Source organism: Stigmatopora nigra, chromosome 11 (genome assembly GCF_051989575.1).
Source record: "Stigmatopora nigra isolate UIUO_SnigA chromosome 11, RoL_Snig_1.1, whole genome shotgun sequence".
Lineage (NCBI taxonomy): Eukaryota > Metazoa > Chordata > Actinopteri > Syngnathiformes > Syngnathidae > Stigmatopora > Stigmatopora nigra.
This window is the reverse complement of record NC_135518.1, coordinates 1,094,950-1,111,508: the sequence shown is the minus strand read 5'-3', so window position 1 is coordinate 1,111,508 and position 16,559 is coordinate 1,094,950. Positions and strand designations below refer to the sequence as shown.

Sequence of the window (16,559 nt, the reverse complement as noted above, 5' to 3'; positions counted from 1 at the left end):
TGGATGATAGGTGGCGAACACAGCTACGAAGGGTGGCAGGCATCGCCACTATTTGCGAATAGATTGTGGCCGCTTGGAAGAATGTGTCTGTTTGCACAGTTGTTCAAGCTTTTGCCAAAGTTGATTTAACAATTATGTTTTTAACAATTTTATTTTCCACAGTCCTCGGCAAATCATATATTTATGGCGTGCTATATATCTATCACCTTAATTATTCTTTGTTTGTCATCAAAATGTGTTGCTTAGAAGAGTAATATTCAGATAAAAGATGGTTTCGGACTATTTGGCAAGTTGCCTTATTGCTGTCATCACTGGGAAAAGAGCAAAAAAGGGTGCGAGAATACCTTTCAAGCTATGGTTTGGGGGCCCTCCATGGTCCCTACTTGCAATATTTGGGCCCTTTAGAAAAATGATAATAAAATTATGTATTAAGCCGTCAAAATAAAAACAAAAAAATTAAAGAATAAAGATTCAAAAACATTTTCTATTGTTGAAGGCTGAGTGCAAAGGTAAAAGGAGGAAGCAAACAGTTTAGCACAATAAAAAAAAAAAACTTCATAAAACACCATGTTGGAACTCCATAATGACCAATGGTAGTCAAAGCAACAGAAAAACGGAGTAGCAGCTGCCTTCGAGGTAATGTGTCAGGAGCAGCTCGTTTGTTCTCCCGGGCTTGCCGTTATGTTCCAGCTGTTGCGAGTAATTGATGATTAGTTCCAGATGTGTGTATTTAAACATGACTGCATTGGTATTCATTGTCGGATCGTACTGCGTCATGCTGCACACATCGCTGCGAAGGTACTGATCTCCATGCTCGGATTTTGTTTTGGATTACAAACACAAGTCCTTGTTATTTCGTAAGGCATCCCGAGTTATTAAAGTTATAATCATGAGCACAATTCGCCTCGTCCCCTCCTGGTTCCCCGCCACTGGGTCCTCATCCCTCTGATCGCACGACGTTTCGGCGCGATCATAACACAATGGGACAGTAGTGGTGTGTTAGGGAACGGTCAATGGGAGGCCACCACATTAGGGGCAACTCAAATAAAATACAGGAAGTGTATTCATATTTAAGTGAGTTTTTTTTTTTTTAGATTTTTCATTTCGTAACCTGAATTTTTTTTAATCATGAGAAAATTTTTCCATCAAGGAGTTTCGCAATCTGAGTATTTCAGTAGAAGTACCACTGTATTTGAAGTGTACACATTTGCTCGTATGCTTTTTGCATGTCTGCATTTTTTAGGGCGGCCTTTGTCAAAGGGTGAAATACCCCACACTCATTTTGGCTTGTGACTCTCAGAAAGAGAACTTCTTGATTAATCAGAGAAATGTGTTATCATGGTGTAGAAAAAAGTCACACTAAGCCGTTTTCAAATGACCGTATGTATTCATATTTATTATAAATGTTATACAGTAGGAAAAAGATTGCCATTCCTTGATACAGACATGAATATAACTTTATTGAATAAAAGTGAAGCAGATTAAACATATATTTGGCTGAGGTGTCTTAAGTGACTCAAGTCTCCTAACAGGTAGTCTCCTAGCTGTTTTTCATTTTAAATATGGGATCACACATCATGTTGTTCCTCCATCTTGCGCCTACACAGTGAAATGGGGATGGGTAGCTAACTTCCGCATTTATTCGAGTATAACATGCACCGACATATAATGCACACCCATAATTTGTGACTAAAATTGGTATAAACATTTTTTTTAGTTTGCATCAGTACTGGTATGTGGCAAATGCTGATGCAGATGTCACCAAGCCAAAACATTTATTCACATATGATATGCACATCTGGTAAAACAATCCCCTACCAATATGAATTCAATTCTCAAATGGAATAGTATACAATTTTAAATCCTTAAAGTCTATTTCATCATTGTAATATTTAAACTTTTTCAAAGTCTGATTGATCATCATCAGATTCACCAAACAATTGATTCCATTCTTTTTGAGCAAGGATAGCACTGCCTGAGCAGACTTGTTTTCCTGCACCAACTTTTTATTTTAATTTTTACAACCCTATATTATCCTATAAACTTCCCAATGCTTTTTGGGAGAGGGCTGGCTTTTGTAAAAGGTAGATTGTCACCATCTGGCAGACAAAGACTGGTTCTACGTCTCCAATTACACATACCGGGTGCGGGGTGGGGGGTTGTTCTAGTTTCCTCAGCAGAGGGCAGTGTTTCACCAGGATTAGTGTATAACAAGAACCCGATGTTTGCTACTTTGTACAAAATCTGGCACGTTATACTCAAATACAGACGTAAGATAGATGGATAGTCCAATTCAATACTGGTCAAAGCTGCCTTGTTGTATGAGTACATTCACAGTGCGATGCATAATGGGGAGTTCTGGCACATTACTCGCCAATTCTTGCTAGTGCAAAAGCCAATGAAGATGTTCCCTTATTGAAGTCTACAAAGGCAAAGTGTTCTTGCCTTGGCCACTGGTGAACAATATACGTACTGTATATTATGCATACATTTCTCTAACATGAAGGCACAAGCGGAAGAAAGGCATAGCAAGTAACACTAACTCTAATTTAAATGTACTAGCATAATTATTTACTATGAAAGATCGCATCGCAATAGTAGAATGACTAAAACGCATTGTTTGAACTTTTTCCCGTTAGTACATTTCTGTCATCCTGCCTGTCATTGCACATGGAAATGTCAGCTTTTATGCAAGCAGAACAACTACCACAATACTAGTTGCTACTTAAAATGTGCTGGATAACTTTAGGTATTTTCATATCACCAGTAGTTCCTAGTTTTAGTGTAGTTATCAACTCGTGCAGAGTTTAGCATCAGTAATGGGTGTCTGACTAGTATTGCAAAGATATTCTACTAGCTCAGACCAATAGCACTGCCATACCTGGTGGACCTTAAGTTGAATATCACATGGTTATATCATGCTCTTTGGGCATTTCTTGCAGGGGGAAAGGTCAACACAGACTTGTCTATCTTGTACAAAGATCAAGCTTATAGACCTCCCACTTCAGATGTTCTTAAGTGGACTGTATGCTAAGTGCAGCAATGCTTCAGGCATTTTAGCCATTTGGATGGATAGCTATATGCGGTCATGCTCATATATTGAAATTATGCTCTAATAAATATAAATATAAATATATATATATATATATATATATATATATATATATATATATATATATATATATATATATATATATATATATATATATATATATATATATATATATATATATATATATATATATATATATATATATATATATATATATATATATATATATATATATATATATATATATATATATATATATATATATATATATATATATATATATTCGTTAAAAATACGATGTGTGAGTGTGGTATGTAGAGGTTACTAAACTCCCTTAAAGCTGGTCTCACCGCTGGCAAGTGATTTTTGCACTCATAGTTGGCATGTTTGCGTCCCATAATTCAAAATATTCACATGTTAAAAACTTTTGAATGTATTTCGCTGTTTGACTACATGCACTGTGGGATGGACTGGCAAACAGAACATAGTCCAGATTGTAAACTCCCTCGCACCCAGTCAAAACAAGTAGCTTGAACTAAAACATGACCCCAATCAGATGCATCATTGTTGAAAACGGACAGCAGGAGGTACATACTTTTAAACATTTTCTTTCCATGATGTTAACAAAACTTTTAAGGATCAGATCAGATTAAAAAATGTTGTATGTAGATTTTTAGGAACAATCAATTGTTCTATGTTAAGCGTAGGAACAAAGTTGCAACAAATGCTGGTCATCACTTTAAAAAACAAAAACAAAACAAAAATCTTTGGTTGTTTCTGTTCACTTCTTCACACCTCATTTCTATTAGAAGGCAGTTTCCAAATAGTTCATCTGAGCTAGACACGAGTGGTTATGTATGTATGTATGTATGTGTGTGTATATGTGTGTATATGTGTGTATATATGTGTGTATATGTGTGTGTATATGTGTGTGTATATGTGTGTGTATATGTGTGTATATGTGTGTATATATAGATATATAGATATAGATAGACAGTATATATATATATATATATATATATATATATATATATATATATATATATATATATATATATATATATATATATATATATATATATATATATATATATATATATATATATATATATATATATATATATATATATATATATATATATATATATATATATATATATATATATATATATATATATATATATATATATATATATATATAAAAATATATATATATATATAAAAATATATATATATATATAAAAATATATATATATATATAAAAATATATATATATAATATATATATAATATATATATAATATATATATATAATATATATATATATATATATATATATATATATATATATATATATATATATATATATATATATATATATATATATATATATATATATATATATATATATATATATATATATATATATATATATATATATATATATATATATATATATATATATATATATATATATATATATATATATATATATATATATATATATATATATATATCTCAAGAAATAAGCGCTGATACTGCATAAAAGGTGCTGCTGGTCAGTTGCCATGGCAAATCACCGGCAGATGCATCAAGGGCAAGCAAAAACTGTGCCATTATCTATGAAGAAGAAAAAAAAGTTAGTTTTCAAAACACAGTATCACCGATCAATGTAAACTGCTACCTGATTGCTCCGTGCAACTAAAAAGCATCCGGATAGGGTAATAAAACAAATAACATTCCAAATTCAGCAAGCGTATTAAGAAAACATCATCCCTGACCCCCCCCCCCCCCCCCCCCAAAAAAAACAACCATTGACAGCCTTAATGACTGTAGGCCTGTTGCACTCACGCCTGTGATCATGAAGTGCTTTGAAAAGTTGGTCGTCCGCCATATTAGGAATACAATCCCTCCCTCAGTTGAGTCTCCCCAGTTTTCTTATAGAGCAAACAGGTCCACTGAGGATGCTATCGCCATTGCTCTACACAGCACTGAGCCACCTGGAGCACCATGGAAATTACGTGAGGATGCTTTTGATTGATTACAGCTCAGCCTTCAACACTATAATACCGGACATTCTGACTGATACTCTTCCACCTTGGACTATCCTGCTGCTGGATAAAAAACTTCTTAACCAACCGACCACAAACTGTTAGACTTGGTCCCCCCTCTCTTTCTCATTACACTGAGCACTGGCTCCCATCAAAGCTGTATACTGAGTCTTCTTCAGAATTCCGGTACATCAACCCAGCAGTCTAACTCCATCATGAAATATGCTTATGACACCACTGTGGTCGGACTGATCTCAGGGGGGGATGAGTCGGCCTACAGAGATGAGGTCAACAAACTGTCTACGTGGTGCTCGGTGAACAATCTCACACTGAACACCACGAAAACTAAAGAAATAATCCTGGACATTCGCAAACACAGCACAGATCTGGCCCCACTCCTCATGAATGGAGTATGTGTAGACAGGGTCCAGTCCTTCAAATTCTTAGGGGTCCACGTCACGGATAAGCTCTCCTGGTTTAAAACATTAGGGCAGTGTTTCTTAACTTTGTTGGAGCTACCGGACCAAGCCAGTTTCATATGCGCATTCACCAAAAACCATCAGTTTCATATGCGCATTCACCGAAAACCATCAGTTTCATATGCGCATTCACCGAAAACCATCAGTTTCATATGCGCATTCACAGAATCCTACAAAGCATCCCTATAAATTCCTCGCAGCACTGATTGGCCAAACAATTGCACGTGATCATTTGCAAACTGTGATGGTCAATCGGGCCATGCAATCATGTATAGACATGATGTGTCAATCTGTCTTGACATCCACGGCAAAGGCTCCACCGAACCCTAGAGAGACTCACCAAACCCCTAGGATTCAATCGAAGCCAGGTTAAGAACCATTGCGCAAGAGTATTCTCATTTTGGGTTTCACTCAGAACTATGTACCACCCTCAAAGATTTTAAAACATCATGAAGTGCCATATTTTCTTCTCTGTTCTGCCCATTTGAATGTTTGGTTTTTAGGCTACTTACTGATTATTGGAGAGGACGACATTAGACAGTTTGACATATCAGGCTTGCCCCAGATTGAAATATAAATATATTACATCAATAAATCCCATCACCAAACTCACAAGAGCAGGTAACCTCTGCCAAACTGGTGTATTCAACAAGATGTGCCGAAGCAAGGATTTATACCTGTGCATATCGTCCCTGGCAGCATTGAAGATTATAGATTCTCCATTGTTGGTAGAAAGATGGAAGATGCTGCCATCGGACTGATGTTGGTGTTGTCCTCACTTATGGCCAACGTGCCCACAACAGGTTGAGTGCTATCCCATTGAACGTAACAGCTGCCATGTGGGTGACGCTGGTGGGAGGATTGCACATGCGTCAGGGGCAATGTGTACATGCAGCTGCTTTGATCTGCCTGATCGCATGCCTGCCCAGCCTGCTTTGCATTGTGTGGCCCACTAGAGACCCTCGGCCAGGTTTCGGAAGATGGGAATGTATGGCTTTTAAAAACAGGATCGTTGTGCGAGATAGTCTGATGGGGAACCTTGTACTGGGTATGTGACCACGGCGAATTAAAAGTTTTAAGGTTGGATACTGCAGCATTTTGGTTATTGAAATCCTTGCAAGAAACTGGCGGCACCATAGAGTGGCTAATATTTTGATGGCGTTGAACCGGCTGCTGCTGCTGTCCGAAGCCTGAAAAGGGTACCGGACCACCAATAGCAGACCTATCAGGCACAATAATTTCTGGGAGTTCAATTTCAGGGCTAAAAATGTTATGGAGTTGTAGTTGTTGATGAGCCCTGAGCTCAATTGGAGGAACTGGCAGGGGCTGACAGTCGGAAAGTTCCTTTGCACTGGTGAATGTCCGAGCTGATTCTGCAAAATTTTGCCCAGAATAGAAATTATTTTGTGGTGTTGTCGGGAACTGCTGTGGTTGAGGCATGATGGCATCTTGCTTCACGCAAGTAGAAGGGCACTCCTTGTACAAAACAGCATCGATGTAATCAAATATCTCACACAGGAGGACGTTGTCCAGCTCAGACCGCACGCTCTCTTGTTGGTCACCCTCCTCACCCAACTGCATGAGAGACTCTTTAATCTGCATCAACTCAGAATCGTCTAACACCAGGTCTTTCAGAGTCCTCTTAAAGTCACCCTTATGTGCCATATCCTGCAGGCTATTAATGACAGCCATCACTGAATGCTTGGCCTCCTCTTTAATTATAGATTGGGCACTAGAAGTGGCTGCCAAACCAGTTTCTTGCCAAGCGTTGCAAGGGACACTCACTAGCGCTCCACTCTCCCTGAAGATCTCATCCACTGCTAAGGTCACCTCTTCTGTCTGCCTGTAGGCAGACTCGTCCTGCCTGAGGAAGCAGTCCAATAGTGAGCGGGGGAACTCAGTGTCCTTGCCGGCGTACTTGTCATCATTATTGTTGAAATGTTTGTTGAATTGTGTCTGTGCGAGGTTTATCATTGGGCCACTGTTGTAAAGCACTGCTTCGCCTGTGGTGAAGCTAAAGGGCAGCATCAACCTCCTCTGGCGGAGGTACTCCTCCCCCTCGGCATTGCTAGAACACACAGAGCATGTTAAATGTTCAAATAATAATTATACAAAGGCATCTTAAAATGGGCAAATGGAGGAATTTAATCAAACGGCATTATAAACAACCTTTCTTCTGCCAACAGTTTTTGCAGAAAGCTAAAGATAAAATGTCAAACCCTGAATTTAACATAAAAGCTGAATTTTGCACTGTGCACATCCCTGTGGAGAAATACTATACTTGTGAGTTGCCGTTGAAAATGCCTACTAAATATTGACGTTCCTTAATATGCTTAAGGCGTAGCACGCCATTACGGTATTAATGAATCTACACGGTGGCATTTTTTCAGTACATATTTAAGATGGAAGGAACCATGTTATTGTTAATGGGCTTCGCTGTGTGAATATGAGTGAGACACGCAGGAAGTGAATGTTATTCCCCTCAGGAGATGCATGCATGCCATGGCCTCTTAAGCCTCAGTTTGGCCTAAGAAATGTATACTACCATATTTTCTCGCATATTATCCGCCTACGCGAATAAGCCGTACCCTTAAAATTGCATTTTTGCAATTTTACAGTTTCTCTCGTATAAGACGGCCCCCAAATCACATTTCTCACCTGCATAGTTATGGTTTTAATATGGAGTAGAAATGTGTTACTTTGAAGGGAAACTTTTAAGAAAAATTGCATGTGGTATTTCTGAAGTATTGTATGAATCAAAAGGATCGTGTGCTGGATTGCACATTCCAAAAGGCTGCTGCCTACACTATACAAATTCAAAAAGGAAGTCACATTAGCAGTACAACCAAGATGTGTGTCTAAAGCAATCTAGTTTGCCATCCCTTGGTAAGATGGCGGCGCCCTGAGCGAGCAAAGGCAGGCAAAAGTGAGTTTTTCACGTTTTATGGAAGAAACGATTCATTTTTTTCTTGAATTTCATTCATCGACAAAATAAATTGCCTTTTCCTCTATTTTGAAATAAATGACTGTTGGTCGCATTGTCTTATGCCGTTTCGTTTTTGTCACCTTGCAGTTTTGTGCATGCCAAGTCTAATTTGTGCGCATTTAAGCTGTTCCCTTGATTCAGTCATAATTTTTTAAGCGACAACAACGGCGTGTAAGCAAGAAAATACGTTAATCCAAAAGGTGTGCCAATCAGCCAGTGTAGTAAAACCAATTAATAAGTCCACTTTGGCAATTCTGGCTCAAATATTTGTTTTGCCTTTGAACGAGTCACACAAAAAAAAGTGTTTGCACTAATGTGCTAAAGTTATGTCCTTGTAGATTAGCTACACAACCACCTAATCACAGTCATAGTAAACCAGTGCTTCTCAAATAGTGGGGCGCGCCCCCCTGGGGGGGCGCGGTGCGATACCTGGGGGGGCGCGTGTAACCCTGAGGAACAGGATTTTATTTGGGCGTACTAGTATAAAGTGTAATTGCGCATCCACAACAGTAGCTGGCAGTGGCACTCTCATTGTTACTTCTGTCATGTTTGTGAGAGTGCAACATTTCACATATTGTACCTATAACACTTTTATAAAATGATTTTATTTATAGTCACGGTGGGAAGTGGGGGGCGCGAATAGTTTTCTTCTTGCTAGGGGGGGCCTAACAGAAAATAATTGAGAAGCACTGTAGTAAACAGTCAAGTGCAGTCATGTTTACTTTAGCACAGGTAATATTGTCATCGTATCTAAACGATACACCAAATTATTGCACTTCAATCCGGTTTCTTCAGAATGAATAAACTTACCGTATTTACTCGCATATAAGCCGCATTTATCAAAAAAGAAGAAGACTGAATCTCGGGTACGGCTTATTTGCGCGTAAAAAGGTGACGCCGTGGCGCTATGATCCAAGACCATGCGGCTAATACGGACATTTATTTCAAAATTGAAAAAAGATAAACAGGTAAATTCATTCTGAAACTCACAAGATGGGAGGAAAAAAAATTCAAAATGCTAAGCGAGTGGTAACTACTATAAATTAAGAAATGAAACAGCATTATGAGGGATTTATGCCGTAGATAAGTGGAGCTGGCACGATGAGAGGGTATCAACACAGGAGTGCGGAAGAAGAGGCAGCACACTAGGACCAGCATGCCGATGAAGAACGTGGTCTTCCTTCTGCTGGAGATCTTCAACTGGTGCACAGACTTAAACAACAGTTTCGGCGCAATGATGACAACATGGTCTGTTCCATTGAAATTGGCAATCGTCTTGACAGTTTCATGTCCTTAAACATAAGCCTATTTATGGCAGTCCCCATGCTCCTTCTGCACCAAAAAACGCTCATAGAAGGAAGCTCCTCCTGCTTCATCAATGATCCAAAGCCTCTTGAATCTGATAGACTCTAACTATAATCCTGATAACCTGTTAATTTTTCATTATTATTTAAATCAAGCAGAGAGGAGCTATTTTCATTGGAAGTACGTACTTAAAGTATGTGCAATATTTTGTAATTAATAGATATATTTTGATATCAATATATGACTTTGTCTCTGTCTTTTCATATACCCATATTTGTAATATTTAATGAATAGACTTCTTGATAATTCCACTTTTGTACCTGTATTTATGTACAGGGGCAAAAACATGTAGTATGTTATGTAGTGATAATGGGACGAGCCTACTTCGCGTTTTTTCAATTATCGCGGTCATGTCTGGTCTACATTATCCCAGATATTCGAGCGATTATAGCATACATTTTAGTGCAAAAGCGCGTAAAATAAAATAAATCGCAAGTCACATCGCAATAACAATTAGGAAACAGGGAAAAGCTCTTGTTGTAGTTTTTGATTTAGTACTTAATAAAAAGAGTGATTCAAAGTACAAAAATAGTAGCGAAGCTCCCCAAGGTTTGCCACGTTTGATTGATTTTGAGTTGGGAAGAAAACCCAATGTGCATGATATAACCAATATTTTCTTTCAGAAAACATACTATCCTATGTCATATTTCATCAAGTGACGAACAAAGATGTTGACTGTTATGTCTTTTCTATAATTTATCCATAATGAAAGAGAAGCCAATATTTTCAGGCCTCTAGCACGCACTCAAAATTCTAAATTTTTCTCTACAATACGAATCAGTTGGTGCACCTTGTGTATGGACTAAATTCAAAATGTTGAATGACCCAGACAGCTTTTAATCCTCAAAAACACTCAATAATCAAAGAAACAACACCTATACAGAGAAAATGACTGATTTCAACGACAACATAATGCGGGCGTGAACGCTTGGAAGATGAATACAAGTCATGGATCGAAACCGGAAGAACAGACAAGAGAAGCAGCATTGCGAACAGCTGAAGCTATGGATGTCGGATAACAAACATAGAAGTTTTATATAAAGACAGGCCGGCAGCACCACACAAGTTATGTGACAATTTAGAATGGATTGTCAATGCCTGGACCAAAGCAAGCACTGTAGTTTGAACATTTGGCAAAGCCGGAATCACCATTATGAAACTCCACGGCGACAACATTGACCCTGACAATGAGATGAAACACACCATTGTTGGCGCCGAAGCCCGGGCCGACGCCCGGGCCGACGCCCGGGCCGACGGCGCGGGCACGGCCGCCATGGCCCGGGCCGGCGCCGCGGGATGGCCGCCAAGGCCTGGGCCGACGGTGCGGGCACGACCGCCAAAGCCCAGGCCGACGCTGCGGGTAGGGGCCGACGAAGCACCGGCCAACGCCGCCGGCACAGGCCACCTAAGTCCCAGCCGACGCCGCCGGCACAGGCCACCTAAGTCCCAGCCGACGCCGCCGGCACGGGGCGTCCATGACCCGGCCGACGCCGAGGGCGTTTTTCCATTATTGCGAGCTGTCTGGTCCACATTAACCGCGATATTCGAAGGATTATTGTAAATTATTTTAATGTTACTATTATTTTGTGAGGGAAAAATTGTTCTAAAACCTATGATATAACATAACATAAATCTGTTCACTGAAGTAGTAAAAAGTAAAGCAATACTCACAGCATTGCTCGCTGATAAGCGATAATGAACTCGGGTCTTCCTCCTTTGTAGATCAACTTGGCGTTAGATTTGACCCAAATCCAACTTCCTGACTTAGTCAAGAGACGAAAAACTGTCAGGCCACTTTCACCAGTTTTTATCACTATAAAATGTAGAAATGCAAACACACACGGACACACAAACATCCAAACAGTTTCCTGAAGTTAGAAATTGCATCAATATAGGTCTGCTCTAATCCAAGTTACAAAATTGCTGGAAAATGTCTGACATACTACGTGTGTGATTGTCAGCAACGTGCATCATGTCAGCTGCATGGATAAACTGGTAGCCTGAGCCTTTCATGCAGAGCTCCGTCTCTGAGTAGCCCAAAATAATCTTACCCCTGCAGAGAAAAATCCAAGGTCATAATTCCCCAGACGAAACGTACAAACAAAAAGCTTCAGGAAACTGAAGCATTCTATGCCACCTGTTGTCGACACCCAAGGGCGTAAAATCCAGTTTGTGCTTTGTTTGAAAAAGCAACATTTTTGAACGTATCTCCACAATGGATGGAGACTGGACGGGCATGGCGATGGAGAAGAGTGCGAGCTGCGGTTTACTGTGTGACCCATTGTCTCTGAAAACACTTTGGCCATGCAGGTACTTGAGTCGACCTTGGAATTTGAGAGCCTGGCGGAAAGATGACAGAAAGCAACCATAGAATTACCATGAAATGCCTTTCCTATTTCTGCATCCTCACCCTCTTGCTACTGTGACAACGAAATTTCCCGTATGAGGGATGAATAAAGTTATCCAATCCAATCCAATCCTATACAGCTACAGTGCTTAGGATCTTTGCATCTTTTGGCGTTTCTCACCAAAAAACCAGAGGAGTTGTCCAAGAGACAACGAAAGCGACACACAAAGGTCCTTTCCAGAAATGAGGAGTTCTCTGGAGGAAGTTGTTCAGGATTGTAGTACTCTCTACTCAAGCAGTCTTCGAAGCCCGTCAATGCAAGAAAACAAACAAACAAACAGAAAAGTTACATTTCCAGTTTACAATATTACAATTGAACTATATTAAAAATTGTACCATTTTAGTCAGAAAATTCCATCAAAAGTTGTAAAATAGATAAAGTAATTGTTGCAATATAACAGGTATCAAATCTCTCAAAATATTTTTCAATAACAGCCTCCTAATCTCTCGAAATACAAAAGTTCTCATGCAAATTCTTGTGCCTGATGATTTAAAAGATTCAAGGACACGTACCTTCACCAACAGTGTCAGGTGGGTTTAGAGCAAAGTGGAGGTTCTGCCTGAATGTAGTGCGGTCATCCGTGTGGATGAGCTCAAACACGCTCTGGTGTACGACGTCCGACTGTACAGGGAACCACTTCAGACATAGTCTACCTAATTCTCTACTACACTCTTGGTCAAAAACTTTGAGACTCGCTCTCATTCAACTGAATGTAGGTAGTTACAAGAGCTATACATCTACCTGCTGGAAGCCCAGGTACTCCTTGATGGTGGACGACGTGTAGAACACGAACCCCTCAGATGTGACCACCAACACAAACCCATTCAGCGCCTGCGACGTCAACCGTTATAAGTTAGATGTCATGTTTTGTGAGATTCCACATGTTATTACCGTATTTACTCGCATATAAGCCAATTTTTTCGGACAAAAAAATGACGACTGAATCGAGTGTACGGCTTACATGCGCATTAAAACACGACATGCACGAAACTGCAAGTTGACGACGCCATGACACGATGACGTCATGTGGCCGATACAGTCATTTATTTCAAAATAAAAAAAAGAGAGCAGCAGATCTTCTGGGCAGGGGTAATAACTCTCTGCATGGCTTTTTTGTCTGCTGCCGTGCTTCCAGCGTACCAAACTGTGATGCAGTACGCCAGGATGCTCTTCACAGTGTCTCTATAGGTTACTAGAAGCTTAGTGTCCAAGTTGTTCTTCCTGAGTACCCTGAGGAAATTGAGTCGTTTCTGGGCTTTCTTCACTACTGCCGTGGTGTTTGTAGACCAGGTGAGCTTATCCATGACGTGGACCCCCAGGAATTTAAAGGACCGGACACTGTCTACACATACTCCATTTATGAGGAGTGGGGCCAGATCTGTGCGGTCTTTGCAAAAGTCCAGGATTGTTTCTTTAGTTTTTGTGGTGTTCAGTGTGAGATTGTTCACTGAGCACCGCAAAGAGATCTTGAGATGAGTCCGACCACAGTAGTGTTATCGGCAAATATTGAATCGGCCGCCAAACAATCATAGGGCACAAAAAGACAGACAACCATACATGCTCATAGCTAGAGGGAATTCAGTGCGTCCAACCAGCCTACCAATGCATGTTTTTGGGATGTGGGAGGAAACTGGAATACTCGGAGGAAAACGTATGCAGGCCCGGGTAGAACATGCAAACACTACAGTGAGGACCGACCTGGAATCGACCCCAGAACTCTGAGGGCGACGCGCTAATCACCCTCCCACCTGGCCGCCCAATTCTTATAGATAGGTCAATTTCCCGAGCTTTGTCTGAAACACAGTGAGTTCCCTCATGTAAATAGGAGCAAAGGATGTCACAAGAAGGTTTTTTGACAAGAAACTATTTTTTCCCAAGTATGACGAGATGAGCCATTATCCAAACAGCAGTATCATATTTTGAAGGTTTTTCCCATTGGTCTCAATTGGATCTCTCAGTATAATGTGTACAGACACTCCCCTACTTACGCAAAGAAACTTTTTCATTTCTATCATTAAATATTTTGTGCATCCATTATTCAATATGGTTGGTGAAAAGCGAAAGGCTTCTAGTGAGGGAGGTGCAAGGAAGAGGCAAGTCATTTCATATGAAACGGAAGTGACAATAATAAAGTAGCTTGATGTGTGTGAGAAAGTGGTGAGCGTTGCACGGGAATACAAATTGAATTGTTCGACCGTCAGTACCATTTATACAAAGATCGAGCAGCAGGACCCAAATTTTGAACGTTGCACAAAGGTTGCAAATCAATTGAATGATGCCATACAGTGTTTACTGCATTTATGATGGAAAAAAAAGAAAACTGTGTAATCGTCATTAGACAGCTTCTTTTGTCCAGTTTCTCGTGAATCTCTCTCTACATCTCTCTAATGTATGTATACAGTACTGTGTGTATTCTCTCCATTTTATTAAATGTTTTTTTTCAGTACAAACCAATGCTGGTTCCTTTTACAAGCCTTAAACATATACATGCACTTATATAAACCTTCAATATACTTATATAGGCCTTAAACATAAATTATAATACAAAATATAGCACTGAATCAACTTCAATTTGAACAATTTCAACTTAAGAACACTTTCAACTTATGAACAAGCGCTCGGAACCTAACTTGTTTGTAAGTAGGGGAGCGTCTGTATAATATTCATAGCGGATGTATGGAACAATCAATCAATCTGGCATGTTTGGTTAGGTGAAATTGCAAAATATCATCAAGAAATTGATATGTGAGAAATTGTAAAATGTAACAATTTCAAGGGTGCAATTTATAGGCGCATGCGGCTTATATGAGAGTAAATACGGAAAGTAAAGACCTTAACATAGACAATGCACAGTTTTAACTGACAATGTCAAAGAATTATTTTTTTGCTAAATAAGGTACCCACATTATCAAACTACTGTACTTCATTTTATAAATAGAGAAAGTTTATTATAGAACTCTAAATCTAGACAGATATACACTATAATCCCACACAGTGATACCTCGACATACGTGTGCCCGGACATACCATCAATTTAATATAAGTGTAGAATTTTGGGCTATTCCAAGATGGTGCTGTTACGCGGACGCCAGTGGCAGTAGCTCTGTCCACCCTTATTAATTTTTCGTGTTTTATAGCCCCTCTTTTTTTAAATTACATTTTAATATTTTTTAATACATTCTTTTTTACTTTACTTTGTACTTTATACATTTTACTTTAATGTTTTTACAACTTTCTTTGTTCTGTTAGCCTGGCTTCTCTCTGCTATTTATTTTTTTGGGAACCAGCCAGCAATGCCTACGCTATCACACACATGGGACTAGCTGTTACAATACCCAGCAGAAGGATCAACACCTCGGTTCCGCTGGAGATTCGGAGCTGGACAAAAGTGCCGGGAGAAGAGGCAACGCTTCTGACCAACCATTCCATCCTGGGATAAGATGGAAGAGCTGTCGGCGATGACCAGCAACAGAGTCGAGAGGCTCTACTCTAATACATTTGTCTTCAGCTCCAGACTACTGAGCAACTTGGAAGAGTGACTGCATATTCTCTATCTTGGTCAGTCTTCAGAAGTTCCGTATCTGGTGGAAGACTTCCTGTGTGTAGTTCCAGTTTTTGTCCAATTTTACAACGTCTTTTTGAGTCTTTATCCATTTGAGCAACCGCAACCAAGATGGCACCGTTCAAGCGGCAGCCGCCGGCACCTCCGCCCACTCTTGCTCGTTTTGTGTTTTTGCTGCTTTTATGTCTTAATGATTTGATTTGGTGATTCTTAATGATCACATTTACTCTGATATGCTTTGTAATTTGTGCTTTTGCTTTGCTGTTCTGTCTAATCACCCTCTTGCTACTACCACAATGACATTTCCCGAATACGGGATGAATAAAGTCATCCATTATCCATTATATTTTAAAAAAAAATTTATATGAGCATACAACGGATGCGAGAGGCTGCTCATGAGAAAATAATGGGCACTGTCTTTCTGGTCACAACTCCCTCATGTAATATGTCTACGAGCACTGGGCGGAGCATTGCATTTTTTCAGTGTTTTATATTTCCCATTAGTCAGTGCCAATGGCGGAGCTTGTTCGCTAATACGAGAGTTCTATTTGCCGGGCAAGTTGGCAAGTGGTCGTGCGTTATCCTATTGTGAGGACATTTGTGTGAATCAATTTGAGAATAATTTGAAGGGAAGACAAAAGCAAACAACCCACGATT

General features: G+C 39.4%; 1 protein-coding gene across 3 annotated transcripts in view; it reads right to left on the bottom strand.

Moving 5' to 3' along the window:
• LOC144204667 (aryl hydrocarbon receptor-like) overlaps nt 1-16,559 on the bottom strand; it is a 39,759-nt gene that overhangs the window by 5,993 nt on the left and 17,207 nt on the right. The window contains exons 4-11 of one of the 3 annotated variants that reach the window (XM_077728769.1): nt 13,082-13,171; nt 12,853-12,961; nt 12,461-12,579; nt 12,070-12,272; nt 11,876-11,985; nt 11,604-11,745; nt 6,259-7,649; nt 4,568-4,671 (exon numbers count right to left, since the gene is read on the bottom strand). In XM_077728769.1, coding sequence (XP_077584895.1) covers nt 6,290-7,649; nt 11,604-11,745; nt 11,876-11,985; nt 12,070-12,272; nt 12,461-12,579; nt 12,853-12,961; nt 13,082-13,171 — 2,133 coding nt within the window. In that variant the 3' untranslated portion in view covers nt 4,568-4,671; nt 6,259-6,289. Of the gene's footprint in view, nt 1-4,567; nt 4,672-6,258; nt 7,650-11,603; nt 11,746-11,875; nt 11,986-12,069; nt 12,273-12,460; nt 12,580-12,852; nt 12,962-13,081; nt 13,172-16,559 lie in introns of those variants that run through there. The other 2 variants (XM_077728770.1, XM_077728771.1) reach the window with 2 other exon arrangements.